This window comes from Cetorhinus maximus, chromosome 9 (genome assembly GCF_964194155.1).
Source record: "Cetorhinus maximus chromosome 9, sCetMax3.hap1.1, whole genome shotgun sequence".
Classification (NCBI taxonomy): domain Eukaryota; kingdom Metazoa; phylum Chordata; class Chondrichthyes; order Lamniformes; family Cetorhinidae; genus Cetorhinus; species Cetorhinus maximus.
The window spans coordinates 92,537,956-92,560,655 of record NC_135887.1 but is presented as its reverse complement, the minus strand read 5'-3'; the positions used below and the strand labels follow the sequence as shown (position 1 = coordinate 92,560,655).

Sequence of the window (22,700 nt, the reverse complement as noted above, 5' to 3'; positions counted from 1 at the left end):
GGAGTGTTTGGGCCCTTGGACGGTGAGGAGAGAGGAAGTGAAGGGGCAGGTGTTGCATATTTTGCGTATGCATGGGGAGGTGCCGTAGGTGGGGGTTAAGGAGTAGGGGTTGATGGAGGAGTGGACCAAGGTGTCATGGAGGGAACGATCCCTACGGAATGCCGCCAGAGGGGGTGAAGGGAAGATGTGTTCGGTGGTGGCATCATGCTGGAGTTGGCGGAAATGGCGGAGGATGATCCTTTGAATGTGGAGGCTGGTGGGGTGATAAGTGAGGACAAGGGGGATCCTATCATGTTTCTGGGAGGGAGGAGAAGGCGTGAGGGTGGATGCACGGGAGATGGGCCGGACATGGTTGAGGGCCATGTCAACTACCGTGGGTGGAAAACCTCGGTTAAGGAAGAAGGAGGACATGTCAGAGGAACTGTTTTTGAAGGTAGCATCATCAGAACAGATGCGACGGAGGCGAAGGAACTGAGAGAATGGGATGGAGTCCTTACAGGAAGCGGGGTGTGAGGAGCTGTAGTCGAGGGAGCTGTAGTCGAGGTAGCTGTGTGAGTCGGTAGGCTTGTAATGGATATTGGTGGACAGTCTATCACCAGAAATTGAGACAGAGAGGTCAAGGAAGACTTTTAAGGAGATATTTAATAACTCTCAGCAAAGATTCGTCCCAGTGAAAAAGAAAGACTCCTTGAGAAGGATGCGCCATCTGTGGCTAAGGATAGTATCAATCGAAAGAAACAGTGTATAATTCTATGAAGATTAATAATAGATCAGAAGATTGGATAGATTTTAAGAACCAGCAAAATAATAGAGGGAGAAAGAAGAGTATGAGAGAAAGCTAGCTAGAACTATAAAAACAGGTTGTAAGAGTTTCTACAAGTACTTAAAAAGGAAAAGAGTAATAAAAGCGAGTGTTGGTCCTCTAGAGAGTGAGCCTGGAGAATTAATAATGGAAACAAGGAAATGGCTGAAGCTTTGATCAGGTATTTTGTGTCTGTCTTCACTGTAGAAGACTTAGAAAACTTCCCAAAGATAATTGAAAATCAAGAGGCAAAAGGGAGGGAGGAATTTAAAAGGGACAATCACCATCGCCAGGGAAAAGCTACCGGGAAAACTATTAGACCTAAAGGCTAACAAGTCCCCAGGACCTGGTGACCTGCATCCTAGGGTCTTAAAAGAAGCAGCTGCAAAGATAGTAGAGGCATTGGTTATAATCTTCTAAAATTCCTTCGATTCTGGAAGGGTCCTAATGGATTAGAAAAGAGTAAATGTAATACCTTTATTCAAGAAAGGAGGGAGACAGAAAGCAGGAAACTATAAGCCAGTTAGCCTAACATCTGTCATAGGGAAACTACATTATTAAGGAGGCTATAGCAGGATATTTTGGAAATCATCACCGGATCAAGCAGCGTCAATATGGTTTTGGAAAATCGTGTTTGACTAATTTAATAGAGTTCACTGAGGAAGTAACAAGCAAGGTGGATAAAGGGGAGCCTGTAGATGTGGTGCACTTGGACTTCCAAAAAGCATTTGATAAGATGCCACATCAAAGGGTACTAAAAATAAGAACTCATGGTGTAGGGGGTAACATATTAGCATGGGTAAGGGACTGGTTAGCTAACAGGAAGCTGAGAGTAGGGATAAATGGGCCGTTTTCAGGTTGGCGAGCTGTAACTAATGGAGTGCCACAGGGATCAGTGTTGGGCGTCAACTATTTACAATCTATCTCAATGACTTGAATGAAGGCACCGAATGTGTGGTAGCTAAATTTGCTGATGACACCAGGATAGGTAGGAAAGTAAGTTTTCAAGTGAAAGTAGAGAATCTGCAAATGGATATAGAGAGGTTAAGTGAGTAAGCAAAAATTTGGCAGATGGAGTAGAAATGTGAGAAAATGTGAACTTGTCCACTTTGGCAGGAAAAATAGAAAAGCAGTATACTATTTAAATGGAGAAAGATTTCAGAACTCGGTGGTATAGTGGGATCTGGGTGTCCAGGCACATAAATCCCAAAAAGGTAGTAGGCAGGTACAGCAAGTGATTATGAAGGCAAATGGAATATTGGTGTTTATTGCAAGAGGAATAGAATATAAAAGTAGGGAAGTTTTACTGAGGCTGTACATGGCCTTGTTAAGATGACATCTGGAATACTATAGTTTTGGCCTCCTTATTTGAAAAAGGATATAATTGCATTAGAAGGAGTTCAGAAAAGGTTCACTCGACTGATTCCTAGGATGAAAAACTTATCAAGAAAGTTTAAACAGCTTGGGCCTTCATCCACTGGAATCTAAATGAGAGGTGATCTTATTGAAACATATAAGATCCTTAAGGGATTTAATAGTGTGGATACCGGGAGGATGTTTCCTCTTGTGGGGGACATGAGAACGACGTGACACAGTTTAAGAGGTCTCCCTTTTAAAATAGAACAAGGATTTTTTTTTTTCTCTGAGTCGTTTGTCTGTGGAATTCTCTTCTCCAGAAAACAGTGGGGTCCGTCCAGATCATTGAACTTATTCAAGGTTGAATTAGATAGATTTTTGATAGATGAGGGAGTCAAAGGTTATGGAATGGGGAGACGATTGCTGGTGGGCAACAAGAAAGTGAAATTGAGACCACATTCAGATCAGCCATGATCTTATCAAATGGCAGAGCAAGCTTGAAGGGCTGAATGGGCTGAACTCCTGCTCCTATGTCCTATGACCCTATTGTGGTTCCCACTTTCCTTTTGACTCCCTGTCACTTGAAAGAATGTCTACCTCCAGGTCCCCATCATCTGTTATGGTGGCATCACACTGCCACTGCAAAAAAAACAGCACAAAATTCCCCCTTCAACTATTATGATAGCTCTCATATGCCACATGGCCTATATTTTATGGTAGTCTGACACTTTTCTTTTGGATAATATATTAAATTAAGTCACTCTGTTCAAGTGGACATAAAAGATCCGACTGCAGGATTTGAAGAGAAGGGGAGTTGTTCTAGTGACAATGCCGACTAACCATCCCAATAAAACATATTAGCTGGTTATTTATTTATTTGCTGTCCATGGCACCTTGCTCTGCACAAATTAGCTGCCATATGTTCTCCCAGAAGGAAGGCCCACTCCCCTCCTGGAACCCACTAGGAGGCCATGAGGATTTACATGGCAGTCTTCCCACATGGCAGCAGTAGAAAGGCAGAGAAGTTTAGGGAGAGAATTCAAGAGCTTAGGGATTTGGCAGCTGAAGACTTGGTTGCCTATGTTGGAGCGATTAAAATCAGAGATGTGAAGAAATCAGAATGGGAGAAGAGGTGGTAACTCAGAATTGTGGGGCTGTATTAAGGATGGGTGAGGTTATGGAAAGATTTGAAAATAAGGATGAGAATTTTAAAATTGAGGTTCTGCTTACCCAGGAGCCAATTTGGGTCAGCGAAAACATGGGTGATGGATGAATGGGATTGGTGTGAGCAAAGACATGGGCAGCATACTGCCCATGGGGTGGAAAGTCGCCCTTAATTGGCCATTTAAGTGGTTCCCCTTCTGATGCCTTTCCCTGAGAGGAGGCGGTGGTATAGTGGCAATGCCACTTGACTAGCTATCCAGAGATCCAGGCTAATGCTCTGAGGACTCAGGTTCAAATCAGCTGGTGGAATTTAAATTCAATGGATGAATCTGAAATTATTCTCAGTAATGGTGTCCATGAAACCATTGTCAATTGTAGTAAAAACTCATCTAGTTCACTAATGCCCTTTAGGGAAGGAAATCTGCTGTCCTTATCTGGTCTGGCCTACATGTGACTCCAGATCCACGACAATGTGGTTGACTCTTAACTGCCCTCTGAAATGGCCTAGCAAGCAACTCAGTTGTATCAAACCACTACAGAAAAGTTGATAAGGAATGAAACTGGATGAAGCACCTGGCATCGACCTAGACACCAGGAATGACGACGGAAAACCCAGCCCAGTGGATCCTGCAAAGTCCTCCCTACTAACATCTGGGGGCTTGTGCCAAAATTGGGAGAGTTGTCTCAGACTAGTCAAGCAACAGTAATAGTCACAAAATCATACATTACCGACACCAGCATCACCATTCCTGGGTATGTCCTGTCCCACCGGCTGCACAGACACACCAGAGGTGTCGGCACAGTGGTACACAGATGGGAAGAGGTTGCCCTGGGAGTCCTCAGTATTGACTATGGACCCCATGAGGTCGCATGCCATCAAGTCAAACATAGGCAAGGAAATTGCCTGCTGATTACCATCTACCTTCCCCCTTCAGCTGATGAATTAGTAATTCTCCATGTTAACACCACTTGGAGGGAGCACTGAGGTTGGCAAGGGTGCAGAATGTACCCTGGGTGAGGGACTTCAATATCCATCACCAAGTGGCTGAGTAGCACTACTGTTGGCTGTGTCCTAAAGGACATAGCTGCTAGACTGAGTCTTCAGCAGGTGGTGAGGGAACCCAACAAGAGGGAAAAACCTATGGAGCTTGTCCTCGCCAATCCACCTGTTGCAGATGCATCTGTCCATGACAGTATCAGTAGGAGTGACCACTCATTGTGACGAAGTCCCGTCATCACATTGAGGATACCCTCCATTGTGTTGTGTGGCATGACTACCGTTCTAAATGGGATAGATTTTGAACAGATCTAGTAACTAAAAACTGGGCATCCATGAGGCGCTGTGGGCCATTAACAGCAGCAGAATTATACTCAAGTACAATCTGTAACCTCATGGCCCAACATATCCCTCACCCTACTGCTAAGCATCAAGATGGGGGAATCAACCCTGGCTCAATGAAGTGTGCAGGAGGATATGCCAGAAGCAACACCAGGCATACTTAAAAATGAGGCGTGAACCTGGTGAAGCTACAAGACAGGACTATTTGCATGCCAAACAGAAGCAGCATGCGATAGAAGCTAAGCAATCCCACAACCAATGGGTCAGATCAAATCTCTGCAGTCCCGCCAGATCCAGTCGTGAATGATGGTGGAAAATAAACGACTGACTGGAGGAGGAGGCTCCACAAATATCCCCATCCTCAATGATGGGGGAGCCCAACATATCAGTGCAAAATACAAGACTGAAGCATTTGCAACCATCTTCAACCAGAAGTACTGAGTCGATGATCCACCTCAGCCTCCACTTGAGGTTCCCAACATCATAGATGCTAGTCTTCAGCCAATTTGATTCACTCCACGTGTTATCAAGAAGTGGCTAAAGGCACTGGATACTGCAAAGGCTATGGGCCCTGACAACATTCCAACAATAGTACTGAAGACTTGTGCTCCAGAACTTCCCGTGCCCCGAGCCAAGCTGTTCCAATACAGCTACAACACTGATCATTATGTGTATGTTTCAAGGTATGTCCTGTCTACAAAAAGCAGGACAAATCCAATCCGACCAATTACCACCCCATCAGTCTACTTCAATCATCAGCAAAGTGATGGAAGGTGTCGTTGACAGTGCTATCAAGCAGCAATAACCTGCTTACTGATGTTTATTTTGGGTTCTGCCAAGGCCAGTCAGCTCCTGACCTCATTACTGCCTTGGTCCAAACATGGACAAAAGAGCTGAACCCAAGAGGTGAGGTGATGATGACTGCCCTTGACATCAAGGCCATATTTGACCGAATGTGGCATCAAGGAGCCCCAACAAAACTGGAGTCAATGGGGATCAGAGGAAAAACTCTCCACTGGTTTGTGTTATGGCCAGGACAGAGACAGGCAAACTGTACTTCTTTCCTCTCACCAGCTGTCCGTGAGTAGAAGTTGTTTTGAATTATTTTTGAAGTATGCCGTGGCATGTTTTCCCAAACCCTTGGTCTGTGTGATCCAATTTCCTAATTTCTTGCAGAAAACTTGTGTTACGATTAATTCAGAAGGATAATTTATTTCACATTCAAAACCCACTCCACTAAACACACACACAGTAAGGGGGGGGCGGTGGTGGGGGTGGGAAGGTATATAAAAAAGACGTTTACAACTATGGAAAGTAACAGTACAAGAGCCACAGTAGTGAATGTTAGTTCACGTGATTTCCAGAGTCCGAGAAGTCAAGTCCAGAGGGTGTTTCCTTCGTGGCTGAGTTCAATCCAGATGAGTTTCTGGTTGGAGACAACAACATGAAAATTGTTGAAACGAATGGCACTGCAACATGATGGGCTTTCTGTGCTTAGGCCACTTAGCAGGCATTGATCAGACTCTTTTAAAATCAAGCAGTCGGCCAGGGGTTGAGAGGAGGTAATCGGCTGCTTGCTCAGCCGGGCTGCTAGAGTCCTTTCCAATTGGTGTTAAAACAACAGTCTGAGGATTTATCTGTTCTCAAAGGAATATAGAGATCTCAAACTGGTTACTCGAGTCATGTGACCCTCTTTCTCCACAATGATTTCACAAAGGGATGTTTATCCAGTGTCTGAAACTGGCTTTGATTTCAGGACTGATAATGTCCCAATGCTTAGCTGTTGAGAGATTTACAATTCATATTGAGGGTCTTGTGTTGGAAACCACTGTCTAGGCAGACCCTCTGACTCTGTTACAAGAGTAAGCTGATCAAGATGCAAAAGACGTCCCTTTGTCCCCTCAATGGCCCCTTTTGAAATGGACCTGGACAATCCCAGGTGTGATGTGAGTCTGTTAGCAGTTCTGCAGGCACAACGAGTTTTGATCTGTGAGTCCCTTGGTTTCCCTGGTGATAACAAGGGGTCTGTACAATGTGGTGTGAGATTCCACAGGCTGAAAGAGGAATTCTTTTGTCCTTGTAACTGTTTCCAGAATAAAGGGTGAATCATGAGGTCATGTAACTTGTAGCAGCCGTGCTTTTTGATTCAACAGAAAGTTCATTTTAAAAATAGCAAAAAGAACAAAGTTTTGATACATAGTGTTGGATTTTTTTTTTCATGTCATAGGGATCCAATATTGGAGTCATACCTAGCATAAAGGAAGACGGTTGTGTTTAAAGATAAAGGCAGCTCTGAAGAAGAGTCATACAGACTTGAAACATTAACTCTGTCTTTCTCTCCACAGATGCTGTTACACCTGAGTTTTTCCAGCATTTTTTAATTTTTGTTTCAGATGGCTGTGGTTGTTGGAGGTCAATCATCTCAGTCCCTGACATTGTTGCAGGAGTTCTTCAGGGTAGTGTCCTAACCACCTTCAGCTGCTTCATCAATGACCTTCACTCCATCATAAGGTCAAGAAGTGTGGATGTTCACTGATGATTGTACAATGTTCAGTACCATTCACGGCTCCTTAGATGCTGAAGCAATCCATGTCCTTATGCAGCAAGACCTGGACAGCTTGGGCTGATAAGTGGCAAGTAACATACACACCATACAAGTACCAGGCAATGAGCATCTCCAACCAGAGAGAATCTAACTATCTCCCCTTGACATTCAATGGCATTACCATCGCTGGATCCCCCAGCTACCAACTTCCTGGGGTTTACCATTGACCAGAAACTGAACTGGACCAGCCATATAAATACTGTGGCTACAAGAACAGGTCAGAGGCTGGGAATCCTGCGACGAGTAACTCACTTCCTGACTCCTCAAAGCCTGTACATCAAGTACAAGGCACAAGTCAGGAGTGTGAAGGAATACTCTCCACTCACCTGGGTGAGTGTAGCTCCAACAAAACTCAAGTAGCTCGACACCATCCAGGTCAAAGCAGCCCGCTCGATTGGCACACCATCCATCGCCTTAAACCATTCATTCCCTCAACACTGACGCACAGTGGCAGCAGTGTGTACCATCTACAAGATGCATTGCAGCAACTCACCACAGCTCTTTCAACAGTACCTTCCAAACCCACGTCCTCTATCACTTAGAAGGACAAGGTTAGTAGATGACGGGAACATCACTGCCTGGTACTCCCCTCCAAGCCACTCACCATCCTGACTTGGAAATATATTGCCGTTCCTTCACTGTCGCTGGGTCAAAATCCAGGAACTCCCTTCCTAACAGCACTGCGGGTTTACCTACAATACATGGACTGCAGCGGTTCAAGAAGGCGGCTCATCACCACCTCCTCAAGGGCAGTTAGGGATGGGCAATAAATGTTGGCCTAGCCAGCGACACTCACATCCCATGAAAGAATAAATAAAAACTAAATTATTGCCAGCCTCCCCTCCTCTCTCCAACCTGCTGATAAAATTCAACACTACGGATCAAGCTGGGACCCTTCTAGTTTATGTGACTCCGTAACATCCTAGCTAGTGCATGTAGCCAGTAAATCAGCAGGAAAGCATTATCGATCGTAAAGAACAAACTGGAGTCTTTCTTCAAATCCTTTTCACTGAGAGAGGCTGGCCACTAAGGCCCTTTTTAAAAGGAGTCATTACTTGCACTGATGTTTATCATGGATTTTTGAAATGTTTTATTAAGTTGCAAGTACTGATGAGATTATCAAGGGATTAAAGTGGAGGAATCACTGAACTCATGAGAGAACTGAATTAGGTCAGATAGTTGAAGTGAAACCGGTCACCAATAATGACTGTACTAATGTTAATCCAGCTTCATCCTGTCAGGCTCAATAATTCCTCCAAGCCACTCTGCCCAATGATACTTTCAATGCAAGGCAGCTAATGGACAGAAAAAGGGATCATGTTCTTCCTTGCTGTTTATTTTTCCTGTAAGATCATGATGAAAAGACTTAGGACAGAATCGTCTGTACCCACCGGCATCGGGCATGCTCGGTGGCGTGAGTGGACAATATGGCAAGAAGACCAAAAATCGGTTTCACGGTGCTGTGAAACCAGTTTGTGATTGTCTGCTCCGTCCGCCAATGGCGGGCCACATTTCCTGCCATCAGACATCCGGAATCTCATTGTAATACATCTGCATTTTATTATAAGCCCAGCCTATTGGAATCGTCCCCTCCCCTCTGGATCATCTGCCCACGTTGGCGTGATTGCACACAGCATATAAAGGACGTGCACTTTGAGGGGAACTTGGAGGTGAGCACAGTAACACTGCAGAGTACTCGCCTGAGTTGAGGTGCATTGTAGGGGGCAAGGGCTGCCCTACAGTTGAGGCGCATTGGGGGGCCTTGCAGTTGAAGGTAGTGCACAAGCATATGCCGGCAGGGGGTTAGCAGCTACGCATTAGGGAAACCTTGTATAAAGTGACCATTCCTCTGCAGCTGAGACAGTTCAGTTGCAGCCACATTGATATGAGTGGCGTTGGGACTCTAGCTTCTCTGCCCACTCTAGCAACACAGTGGCATCAAAATGCCACCAAGTGCTCCAGAGCTTTTCACCCTTCAGGCACAGACTGCAAAGTAATGAGCATTTTAGTGGACTGCAGAACAATTGGACGGCTGGGTACGTTGTACAATCTCCTTGTTAAAGTTGGCCATGGAGCAGTCACTATTGGAGGTGCTCACAGCCCCTTGCAATGTCATCATCTCATTTTGGAGCGGTCTCCCCCATGGTTCAAGCTAACAGCACAGCCTTACAGTATGGGTTAGAAGAATGCCTGTACCTGAGCTGAGAGCACAGCATGCTGGGCAAAGCTGCCGCCAATTGGACGGGTGGAGTGAGGTGGAGGTGGGTAGGGCTTTCCGGCAGCTATGCAGCGCACTAGTCTCTGACCATCCAAATGGTGGCCGGCGCTCTCCGGGATGCATTAAGGGGCCTTCAGACTTAACCAAGACAGGTTCTTAATACACCCATGCAAACCCACGCATCTCTCTTTCATCCTGCAGGACGAGTACATCATGATCATGGAGTCTGGCGAACTAGCTGTATGCCTCGTGGCATACAGAGATCAAAGACGATTGAGAAGAGAGCGACTGAGACGCCTGGCTACACAGAGGGAGGAGCAGCACCCTCATAATGGGCAGCTGGGGCTCCTGCACACACCATCCATAAGCCACAGCTAGCAGTCATTGGTCGGCGCCTAGCTGGAGCCAGGGTCTATAGACACCGCCTTACGTTCCTGCAGATTACCGAGAACCAGTATCGCTGAAGACTGAGCATGTCTAGGCAACTGGTCGGTCACATCCGGCAGCCACTACAGGATTTGGTGCCACGAGGACATGGAGCGCATCCACTGCCAGTGGCCGTGAAAATGGTGCTCAGTTTCTATGATAGTGGCTCCTTTCAGGGCTCCACAGGCGACCTCTGTGGGATACCACAAGCCTCCACCCACAAATGGATCCATGAGGTCATGGATGCCATCTTCACGAGGGCACACAACTTTGTGCATTTCGCTGGGACCAGGACAGCCAGGATGCAAGAGTGATTGGATTTGCCCAAATCTCGGGTTTCCCACAGGTGCATGCTGGAGTTGGGCCTGCCAAACCTGGAAACTATTCAGAGCCACAAGGGCTGCCGAGCACCGAGGCGGGCTGGTTAGAAGGCCCACCTTCGTGTTCTGGAACTTTGTCCCAGTTGTAATCAAAGCAGTTAGACCCTATAGCTCTCAACTCTCACAGCCCGTCACCCTCACCCACTCACTCCCCATGCCCCATTCATGCTAACTCATGCCCCTCTACCCACCCTATGGCTCTTTATAACCTGTATGCCAACTTAGTATCAACTCATGCCAACACATGACACCCCATCTACCACCCTTTGCCCTTAAACCCTCCATGCCAACTCATCCAATATCCACCGTGGAGAGGCCTCAGGAGCCATGCTGAGATGAAATAAAATAAAGTTCTCAGTATCTATTACAGACCACTATATATAAAAAAACTCTAATTGATAAAAGCCCATTCAATACATTTAAGTCCCTTCAAGTACTTAATACTTTATAAATTCAAATATTTGCAATCATAGCCCCACATCAAAGCCAGCTAATTCCTTAAGAACCTCTTGGAGCTGTCAATCAAACTATGAACTTACGGCCCCCCACTGTGAGAATGATAGCTTGTGGAAGCAGTCAAGCAGTAATAATATTATAATGATAGACACCAGGCTTATGTCAACATACAGCTATTGAAATTTTAAGCACCAATTTTTTTCAACTCAGACTCAACAGGCTGTTTTTTTTAATAAAATTTAAAAAGCAAGGAATTTAAATAACTTGACAGCTTAACTGTTCAACAGACCTTAGCCACCTATTATGCACAGTCACACCTACTCTTAAAAATCATAAGTCACACATTACGGGAAACATACCTCACTCCCATAAAAATAGGGTATGTTTGAACTCAGTATTGATTTCAAATGGCCCTGCTGGGTTTGGGTTTCCCTCATGTCCCTCACATTCTGCCCCCTTTACCCCCAATGAAAATAGGATCTGTCTATGGGTGTTAGAGATACAATGACAGAAGCAAATCATGATCATAATCTAGTGAGACTGTTAGAGGGAGCTTGCCAGGTAAACCTTAAACATAACAAGAAAAAAACTGCAACTGAAGATAACTGAAGTCAAGTACCGAGTTCATGTGCTGACAGGGAAAGGCATTTGCCCTTATCCTGATAAGGTGAGAGCTGTTGCAGAGGTATAGCAACCAACGGTGTAAAGGTGGTTCAATGATTTGTAGGGTTTGTGAACTGCCTAGCCAAGTTCTTACCCAATTTGTTGTCAAAGTGTGAACCTCTACGCAAGCCTCACTGCAAAGGATGTTCAGTGGTATTGGAGCACAGGACAATAAGCAGCTTTCACTCACATCAAACAACTAGTGACAATAACTCCAGTTGAGAGTGGAACTCCCTTTGAAAGAAGTTGGTAATGCTAGTACAGAGTGTTGAATCTTCCAGATTCAATGAGAAGCAACAGCAACACATGATCTGGAAGTCATCAACCCAGCAGAGAGATTGGGCGGAATTGTCCCAGATTTGCACTAAGTGCGGCAGCGGGCGGGTAAAAGGTTTTACCTGCCAGCCACAACGGCGGCTTTTCACATGGTATCGTCTCAATCCCACCTCATTAATTATGCATTCCTGGGAAACACACCGTTCCGATTTAGGGCGGGCTCCGATTCGCCTGCCATGCCGTCACCTCGCCGCTTCCTCATGCTGGGTGCCATATTTAAAGTGCAGCCATGCGCACACCTCTCAGTGCTTCCAGCCCCAGACTCCTGCAAAGAAGACATGGCCCCGAAAGGCAAGAAGACTGCAGCCCTCCGGTTTAGTGATGCATCCCTTGAGCGCCTTTTGGATGCTGTGAAGTCATGCCTTGATGTCCTCTCCCACCGCTCTGGCCACAGGAGGGGCTGCGACATCACTAATCTGACTTGGGAGGCAGTAGCAGTGGTGGTCAGTGCCAACGCCCTGCAAAAGAGGACAGCCTCAAGAAGCCACAAGAGGATGAATGATCTCCTCCATTCCACCAGGGTAATTCACTCTCCTCATGACTCTCAGCTCACACATTCACATACCCATTACACATCCACAGGGATCTCACTCACTACCAGCTCAAGAGTCATCACCATTCACACTCTCACACACACATTCATTGTCCTCATCCCATCCATGGCACCACTTAGCATCCACACATGCCAGGCATACTTATCATCTGACCTGGCAGGCATCCTGCTTACAGTCTCTCCATCTGTATTCATGTAGGACAACTGGCGCACAACAAAAGGGAGAGGTTGCAGACTGGTGGAAGAATGCCTGAAATCAAGGCCTTCCTGACTTTGAAAATAGAGTCATATAGCTGGCAGGTGAAGATCTGGACTGTTCCTGTGTGTTCCTCTACCGAGTGAGGATCCAGTGGTGTAACATCCATCAGACAACCACGCTGTGAGTGATGTGTCCTGTTTCACAAGCCACTGACATGTACTAATTATCTCTCCTTGCTTTTTCAGGCACATCTGGAAAACAGCCGAGGGAGTCCACAACCCAGGGCCTCCAATCAAGGCCCGAAGACACCTTGGAAGAAGAATCTGAAGGCACCCTCATTGAAGATCCATCACAGCGCTTGCCCACATCCTCCGCCAGCACAGAAACACATTCCTCAGTGGGACCTAGTTCTAGAGTAGCCTTGGAGTCACAATCTGGTGAGCACATCACACTGTCTGATCCACAGCATGCAGTGGCAGGGACTTCCCGGGTTTCTGGCACTCAGAGGACTGCTGAAGGCCAGTAAGCTGCTGAGTCTCAGGACTCGGTCATGTTTCAGTTGCTGGAGCTGCAAAGGCAAGTTCGGGAACATCAGGAAGGGATGTCCGCTGCACTCCTAAGATTGTAAGGCACAATGGAGGAGTCCATCTGCCTTCAGGCTGAGGTGATAATGCCAGCATGCCAATGCACCAAGGTCAACACATGGTGGCTGTCATGGAGACTTTGGTCCAGGACGTCGGTCCTGCACTGCTGCGCAGGCTGAACTCCATCACTGATGCCATAGTTGGCTTCCAACAGTGAGAAGGGTGCAGGGCTGCTCAATCTCACTCCAGCTTCCCCTTCTCCTCAAGGAGTCAGCCAGGCTCTCAGGCACCCATAGGGAGGAATATCAGCAGGTGCACACCCCAGGGCCATGCACCCATGTGACTCCGGGTGTGTCCGGCCCATCCGAATCCCATCTTCCTGTGACCCCAACAATTCCAGCTCTGCAGGTCGAGGAGGGAGCCACTGCCACACAGCAGGACCCTGAAAGCAGGCGGGGGCCTTCCAGGTCTTGACACTCCAGAGGATGCCCGTCAAGGTCATCACAGACAGGGTGTAGCAGTCAGCAAGCTGCCTCCACCTCCGCTGTGGATGTCACAGGAACACCAAGACATAGCGGCAGCTTCAGGAAGGTTAAGAGGATGTAACTCTTTTGTGTTACAAATAAGCTAAATTAACAACATCAGGGGCAAAGTAAAAGGCAGCCCCTTAAAGGGATTTAAGAAGATGTAGTTGAACAGCCTGAGCATGAGTGTTAATCACTTGTACATAATGTTCACTACTGTAAATAAACTGCCAAGAATGGCTCCTTACCTGGGGTTCCTTGTTCTGATGTTCACGTCACTCAGATGTTCTGCCTTGGTTCCTCCACAAGAAAAGGGCAGGTGTCTGAGTCCAGGGCCTCTTCCCTGTGCTTTGTGCAAACTGCAGTCCAAAGTGATGGTCTGGCTTCATACTCACCGGACACATTACTGATGCCTGCACCTCGATGGTGCCTGTGATTGCTGCCAGAATATCATGGGCAGCCGTCACTGAGTTCCGTGAATCTTTCTGTGTGCTCTCAGAAACTTTGATGTGGGGTTGGCCCCCATCCCATCAGCATCTGTGACTGGTGATGCTGTGCTCCTGAAAGGGTCAGCTGCTGAAGGCTGACAAAGGATCAGGTGCATTTAAAGTTTCACGGCTGCATCTCCATGATAGTACCCTGATCACAGAGCGCAAGTGAGCTGCCCTTGGCCAGACAGGAGTAAGATATTCACAGAGGCTATGTGACGATCTATGGCATGTCTTCACTGCATGTCATCATCATCCTCCTGGAATCAAGCAACTATTAGGGCCATTGTGTCTCCATGACAGGAGCATTATCACAAAGGGTATGTGTGCTGCCATACTAAACCTTATTTTCGGCACCCCAATGGTTTGCTCTACTAAGGTGCGAGTTGCAGCATGAGCCTCGTTGTACCTTCGCTCTACTGCAGTCTGAGGGCGCTGCACGAGTGTCATCAACCACATCCTCTGTGGGTAGACCTTGTCCCAGAGCAGCCATCCCTGCAGCCTCTCTGGACCCTGGAAAATGTGAGGGATCTGAGACTGACTGAGAATGTAGGAGTCACGGACACTCCCTGGAAACCGTGCGCAGACCTACAGGATGTGTTTGTGGTGGTCACACACCAGCTGAACATTCAGCGAGTGGAAACCCTTGCGGTTGACATAGTTGACCCCTTGTTGTCACAGACATCTGAGCACCATGTGAATGCAGTTGATCGTACCCTGCACTTGTGGGAAACCTGAGATCTGGGTAGATCCAATCACTCTTGCATCCTGGCTTTTCTGGTCCCAGGAGAAATCCACAAAGTTGTGTGCCTTTGTGAAGATGGCATCCATGACCTCATGGATGCATTTGTGGGTGGAGGCATGTGATATCCCACAGAAGTCACCTGTGGCACCCTGAAAGGAGGCACTGGCATAAAAATTGAGTGCCGCGGTCACTTTTCACAGACACTGTCAACAGATGCCCTCCATGTTCCTGTGGCTTCTCCATGTTCCCGTGGCTTCAAATCCTGACTGACCAGTTCCATGAACATGCACAGTCTTCGGCGACACTGGTTCTTGGTCATCTGCAGGAATGAAAGGCGGCGTCTTTCAACCCTGGGTCTAGCTAGGCATTGGCCAGCGATGGCTCTCTGTGGCTCTTCAGCGGCATGTGCGGGAGCACCAGCCATCCCTTCTTCCTGAGGGTGCTGCTCCTCCCTTAGCCCAGCCAGGTGTCTCCATCGCTCTCTTCTTCGTCTCTGCTCTCTGTACGTCATGAGGCATAAATCTAGGCCTGCAGGGTCCAAGACCCTGATGTACACCTCCTGCAGGATGAAAGACAGAGAGAGAGAGAGAGGGAGTATTTGCAATAAGGTAGATGAATTAACAGCACAAATAGATGTAAACAGGTATGATATGATTGCGATTACAGAGACATGGCTGCAGGGTGACCAAGGCTGGGAACTGAATATCCGAGGGTGTTTGATATTTAGGAAGGACAGGCAAAAAGGAAAAGGAGGTGAGGTGGCATTGTTAGTTAAGGATGAATTCAGTGCAATGGTGAGAGAGTATGTTGGCTCGGAAAATCTAGATGTAGAATCAGTCTTGGTAGAGCTAAGAAGCAACAAGGGGCAAAAAAAATTAGTGGGAGTTGTATATAGGCCCCCAAACAGTAGTGGTAAGATAGGGGACAGTATTAAACAGGAAATTAGAGATACATGTAGCAAGGGTGCTACAGCAATCTTGGGTGACTTTAATCTACATATAGACTGGCAAACCAAATTAGCATTAATACTGTGGCAGATGAATTCCTGGGGTGTGTACGAGATGGTTTTTTTTTGGATCAGTATGTTGAGGAACCAACTAGGCAACAGGCAATCCTACATTTGGTTTTGCGCAATGAGAAGGGGTTAGTTAATAATCTTGTTGTGCGGGGTCCTTTAGGGAACAGTGACCATATCATGATAGAATTCTTCATTAGGTTAGAAAGTGAAGTAGTCCAATCCAAAACTATGGTCCTAAATCTAAACAAAGGAAGGTATGAGGCGCAAGTTGGCTAAGATAGATTGGGGAACGTCATTAAAAGGCATGATAGTGGATAGGCAATGGCTAATATTTAAGGAACGAATATATGCATTGCAATAGTTATATATTCATTTCTGGTGCAAAAACACAATAGGAAAAATGGCTCGACCATGGCTAACAAAAGAAATTAAGAATAGTATTTGATCCAAAAGGAGTCGTATAAAGTTGCTAGAAAAAGTAGCAAGCCTGAGGATTGGGAGCAGTATAGAATTCAGCAAAGGAGGACCAAGAGATTGATTAAGAGGGGAAAAATAGAGTATGAGAGTAAACTTGCAAGGAACATAAAAGGGGACTGTAAAAGCTTCTATAAATATGTAAGAATAAAAAGATTAGTGAAGATAAATGTAGGTCCCTTACAGTCCGAATACAGGAGAATTTATAATAGAGAACAAGGAAATGGCAGAACAATTAAACAACTACTTTACTTCTGTCGTCATGGAGGAAGACACAAGTAACTTCCCAGAAATACTAGCAAATCAGAGGTCTAGTGAGAAGGAGGAATTGAAGAAAATTAGTATTATTAAAAAAACAGTGCTGGAGAAGTTAATACTGATAAATCCCTAGGGCCTGATAATCTACATCCCAGGGTACTAAAAGGGGTGACCATGAAAATAGTGGATGCGTTTGTTGTCATCTTCCAAAATTCTGCAGATTCAGGAACAGTCCCGGCAGATTGGAGGGTGGCAAACATAACCCCACTATTTAAAAAAGGAGGGAGGAAAAAAACAGGGAATTACAGACTGGTTGGCCTAATATCAGTGGTAGGGAAAATGTTAGAGTCTATTATAAAGGGTGTGATAACAGGACACTTAGAAAATATCAATAGGATTAGACAAAGTCAACATGGATTTATGAAAGGGAAATCATGTTTGACAAACCTACTGGAGTTTTTTGAGGATGTAACTAGCAGAATAGATAAGGGAGAACCAGTGGATGTGGTATATTTGGATTTTCAGAAAGCTTTTGATAAAGTCCCACATAAGAGGTTATTGTGCAAAATTAAAGCACATGGGATTGGGGGTAATATATTGGCATGGATTGAGAATTGGTTAACAGACAGGAAACAGAGAGTATGAATAAATGGGTCTTTTTCAGAATGGCAGGCGGTGACTCGTGGGGTACCACAGGGTTCAGTGCTTGGGCCCCAGCTATTCACAATATATATTAATGATTTGGTTAAGGGATCAAAATGTAATATTTCCAAGTTTGCTGACAACACAAAACTAGGTGGGAATGTGAGTGGTGAGGAGGATGTTAAGCAGCTTAAAGGCGATTTGGACAGGTTGAGTGAGATTTTTTATTCATTCACGGGATGTGGGCTTCGCTGGCTGGGCCAGCATTTATTGCCCATCCCGAGTTGCCCTTGAGAAGGTGGTGGTGAGTTATCTTCTTGAACCACTGCAGTCCATGTGGCTTGGTTAGCACAGTGCTGTTAGGGAGTTCCAGGATTTTGACCCAGTGATAGTGAAGGAATGATGATATATTTCCAAGTCAGGATGGTGAGTGGGCAGATACATGGCAGATGCAGTAAAACGTGGATAAGTGTGAAGTTATCCACTTTGGTAGTAAAAACAGAATGGCAGAGTATTATTAATTAAATGGTGATAGATTGGGAAATGTTGATGTGCAAAAGTACCTGGGTTTCCTTGTACACCAATCACTGAAAGCAAGCATCTAGGTGCAGAAAGTAGTTAAGAAGGCAAATAGTATGCTGGCCTTCATTGCGAGAGGACTTGAGTACAGGAGCAAGGATGTCTTACTGCAGCTATACAGGGCCTTGGTGAGACCACACCTGGAGTATTGTGTGCAGTTTTGGTCTCCTTACCTAAGAAAGGATATACTTTCCATAGAGGAAGTGCATCGAAGCTTCACCAGACTGATTCCTGGGATAGCAAGATTGTCGTATGAGGAGAGATTGGGCCGACTAGACCTGTATTCACTGGAGTTCAGAAGAATGAGAGGGGATCTCATTGAAACCTATAAAATTCTGACAGGGCTGGACAGACTGGATGCAGGGATAATGTTTCCTCTGGCTGGTGGTCTAGAACACAGTCTCAGGATACGGGGTAGGCCATTTAGGACTGAGATAAGGAGGGTGGTGGACCTGTGGAATTCACTACCACAGAAGGCTGTGGAGGCCAAGTCACTGAATATATCTAAGGAAATAGATAGATTTCTAGACTCTAAAGGAGTAAGGCATTGAGATAGAGGATCAGCCATGATCATATTGAATGGCGGAGCAGGTTCGAAGGGCTGAATGACCAACTCATGCTTCTATTTTTCTATGGTTCTATGAGATGCGTGCACTAGCTTGGGTGTTTTAAAAACCTCTCTTGGTTAAGTCTGACAGTCCCTTAACGCATCCTAGAGAGTGTTGGCCATCATTTGGATAGCCAGAGTTTAGTGTGCTGAACTGGTGCACGAGACCCCACCCAACTCCGCCTCACTCCACTCAACCGATTGGTGGCAGCTGTGGATTGCATGCTGTGCTCTTAGCTCACACATAGGCAATCTCCTAACCCGCACTGCAAGGCTGCACTGTTAGCTTGAATCAAGGGGGAGACTGGTCAAAACCTGAATGGTGACTTTGCAAGGGGTTGTGAGCACCTCCACCAGTGACTACTCCATGGCCAGCTTTAGCAAGGAGGTTGTACAACACGTGCAGTCGTCCAATTGTTCTGCAGTCCACTAAAACTAAAACACTCATTAGTTTGCAGTCTGTGCCCAAGAGGTGAAAAGCTTTGGAGCACTTCTGGCACTTCCATGCCTCTGCAGTGCTTGAGTGGGCAGATAAACTAGAGGCCCAACTCTCAGCATCTCAATGTGGCTGCAACTGAACTGACTCAGCTGCAGAGGAATGGTCACTTTAAACAAGGTCTCCCTAATACATGGCCACATCTCTCCTCCCACCCTGGCATATGCTTGTGCGCTATCATCAACCGCAGGATAGCCCTTGCGCCACCCACCCCAAGTCGCCTCAACTGTAGTGCTGCACTTGCTCCCCCCACCCCCCGCCCACCCCTCTAAGTTGCCTCAACTGCAGGGCAGCCCTTGAGACCCAACATGAGCCCCTTGCGAGCGCTGCGCAACATTACACTGTACTCACCTTCAAGCTCCCCTCAAAGTGCAGCTCACCAGTTGTTGTGAAACACGTTTGCGTGCAATCACCTGCTCAGATGATCCAGCGTGGGGGGATGATTCCGGCGAGCTGGGATTATAATGATATGCAGGTGTATTACAACGAAGTTCCCGACGTCCGATGGCGGGAAACGTGGCCTGCCATTGATAGGTAGAGTAGACAATTGCAAACTGGTTTCACAACATCGTGAAACTGATTTTTGCCCTTCCTACCATATTGTCCCCTCACTGCCAAACACGCCCGCGCCAGCAGGCACGGAAAATTCCACCCATTGAACCTGACAGACAAGCATCTTGCTTAGATCAAGCAAACTACACAACAAAATGCAAATCTCTGAGTGCAGTAGTGATGAAAGAATGGCCAGAAACCGTCAAGGACGCACCTGTTGCTAGAAGAGAGTATTGGGTATGCAAAGATTAAGTGATTACCCAAGATGACATTATGTACAAAAGAACTAGAGTCATTATCCCTAAGGAGATGAGAAAAGATATGCTGAAGCACATGCAAGCCATCAAGGAATTGAATGTAGTTTGAAGAAGGCAAGAGAAGTGCTCTACTGGCTAAACATGAGCAACCAGACTAAGGACTACATCAGCTAGTGCCGTGTTTGTAATGAACATCAAGCTAACCAAGCTAAAGATCTGCTCATAACTCATGACATCTCAGACAGGCTATGGGTGAAGTTTGGATTAGACCTCCTCACTCTCACTGGAACTGATTATCTCGTCACAGTCGAGAGTACTGAGAATTAGACCACTGATGTCAACAACTACCAGTGAGATCGTAGAATGCCTGAAAGCACACTTCAGTCTTCATGGAATTCTGACATTGTGAGGAGCGACAATGGCCCTCAGTTTATGAGTGAAGAATTCAGGCACTTCGTAAATGATTGTGAAATTCAGCACTACACATCATCTCCACGGTATCCCCAGGCAAATGGAAAGGCTGAGGCAGCAGTGAAAATTACCAAAGGGATCATCAGAAAATTGAGTAGGTCCAACACAGATGTGTACAAGGCAATCTTAGAATGGAGATACACACCTACTGAGGGCATGGAAAGTAGTCCAGTTCAGTGACTAATATCATGCCACATCCAAACTACCCTTTCAATAGCTAAAAAAAATTACTGGATTACTGAAGCCAGAAGTAGTAACGGGAGTGAGTGACAAAATTAAAGTGAAACAACAAAAAGCCAAATTTTACTTTGATAAAACTGACAAATCATTGCCAGAGCTGAGAATTGGAGAGCCAGAGTGCAAACATTCAACACATTCAACAAAAGCCAGTCCACTTGACAATTTGGAATCTGTGTAGAGTAATTGTCACCTCAATCGTACACGGTGAAAGTGAACGACCAGATCTATCATCTCAACTACAGACACATATATGCAACCAGAGCGTCTGCACCTCCACACCAGACAGCTGGTGAGGAAGATTTAATTTCGCCAACTGAACGGCCATCAATCCAAGAGGTCAACCATTCCCCAACAAAGGCAATGGATCAGCAGCAACAATTACAAGAGCAGCAACATTCGCCACATCAATGACATTTCTTGGAGAGGCAATTTCACTCCAGGAACCAGCAAACACTAGGCGAATAGCCAACAACAATGCATATGCATACCATTAGAAGACCTGAATGCTTTACAGATTCTGTTGCAATGCACATGTAGGTGCAGGCGAATGTGGGGCAGAGTAGAATGAACAGTTTTTTGGTCATGCTTGATGATTTTCTTTATAGACCACATATGTGGGAAATAACCAACAAGGTGGCAGCAATTTGAAAGAAGGCTCCACGCGGACGCCCTGGTATAGTGGTCAGTCATACTAGACTGGCCTGATTTGGCTTGTCTACATCAACTGTAACTCGGGGGTGCCAAATGCATCGGTTGTGTCCCTAATGCCCTTTTTCCTGGATCAGTTCTTCGGCTAGCATCGGCACTTCATCTAGCTCCTAGAGCGTGGCCTAGGAGATGACTCAACAGCGAGCTTTTGGGCTGGAATGCCTCTGTACATGGGTAGTTTGGGCCAGCAAAAGCAGTCTCCTTGGCCTGGAGCTTTTAGGAAATGGAGAGATAGCAGGATATTAAGAATGACTGAATGCCTGCTGATGCACTGTGATTATCCTGGATCAGTGATCTTCCTAAAACTATATACTTGCCCATCTCCATTCCCCTCAATGTACCATCGATGCCTGGTTGAGAAGACAGTCTGGAGGACACAGTCATATCACCAACTTAGACACAGATGTACATGCGCTAGGGAGGGAGCATGAAGTCCTCAGACTCTTTTTTTTATCTTTATCTTTTTATTCTCTTTGGCTGTGATGTTGGCGCTGTAGCACCATGGGTTGTTAGATTGCTATATAATTCTTTCTTCCTTTCTTGTTAGTTATGCATAAACAATTGCACCACAGCAAATTTCCATAAGGACAATAAAGTAAATTGAATTGAATTGCAACTTCAAATGATAGTGCATGCAATTTGTTTTCTCTTTTTAGGAAAAGGAGAATATTTGGAGAAATGTCTTTGTGCACTATTGCCTTTTGTGCAATGTGGCTTGCCATCTGACCTCTGATGTCATCCTTTATAGGTAACGAGTTGAGGGCAGTAGCCATTTTAGCCTCCAAATGGAACAGGGATCAGAAAGGAAAATGGGGATGATGTTGAAGATCCTATTAAATGTTGGAGGAGCCTTGAGGGGGCATATAGCCTATTCCCTAGCTTCTTATGAACTAATGGAAAAAGTCAGAGAGTGAACATTCAACTACCACACTCACATACAGCTTTGAAATGAAACAGAATAGCCTGGAACATAGCTTTGATAGGAATTCATAAAATGACACCTTGTTTAGAAGTGCATGGCATTCTGTCAATGAATTTCCTCAGCAGAAATAGGCTAACCAGAAATTAAAACATGGGATCTTTGTGATGAGTACAGCTCAGTACTCGCTAAGTAATACATTTATGAACTGAGACCACTTGTCTTAACTTCTAATAAATTTACATTATTTCCAAAGGCTGCTATAATACTTATTTTAACTAAAGATGAAAAAGTATTGTAGGTAAGAGTACCTGAGAGGTGCGCTGTGGTAAAGAGGACAGTTTGATGGAGTATACTTTCTCTTTCCGGTTTCCGGTTTGATGTTCCTCTGTCGTGCTGTTATTTAAGCAGCTGTCATAAACAAAACCAAAAACAGAATGTGAGGAGGGGATAATGTTAATGGGATTCCAAGATCTACATTCTAACCATGTGCTAGCTTGGTTCAATTGGTAGCATCTTTGCTTCTGGGTCAAAAAATGTTACATTCCAAGCCCACTCCAAGACTTGAACATAATGTCTAAATTGATATTCCATTGCAATGAGGGAGTGCTGCACTGTTGGAGGAGTCATCCTTTGAATAA

General features: G+C 45.7%; 1 protein-coding gene across 3 annotated transcripts in view; it reads right to left on the bottom strand.

The window, feature by feature from the left end:
• The window catches only part of LOC144684824 (uncharacterized), a 112,992-nt gene that overhangs the window by 7,158 nt on the left and 83,134 nt on the right, over positions 1-22,700 (bottom strand). For all 3 annotated transcript variants that reach the window (XM_078549100.1, XM_078549097.1, XM_078549099.1), the window contains one exon: positions 22,371-22,470. In XM_078549100.1, coding sequence (XP_078405226.1) covers positions 22,371-22,470 — 100 coding nt within the window. The remainder of the gene's footprint in view (positions 1-22,370; positions 22,471-22,700) is intronic.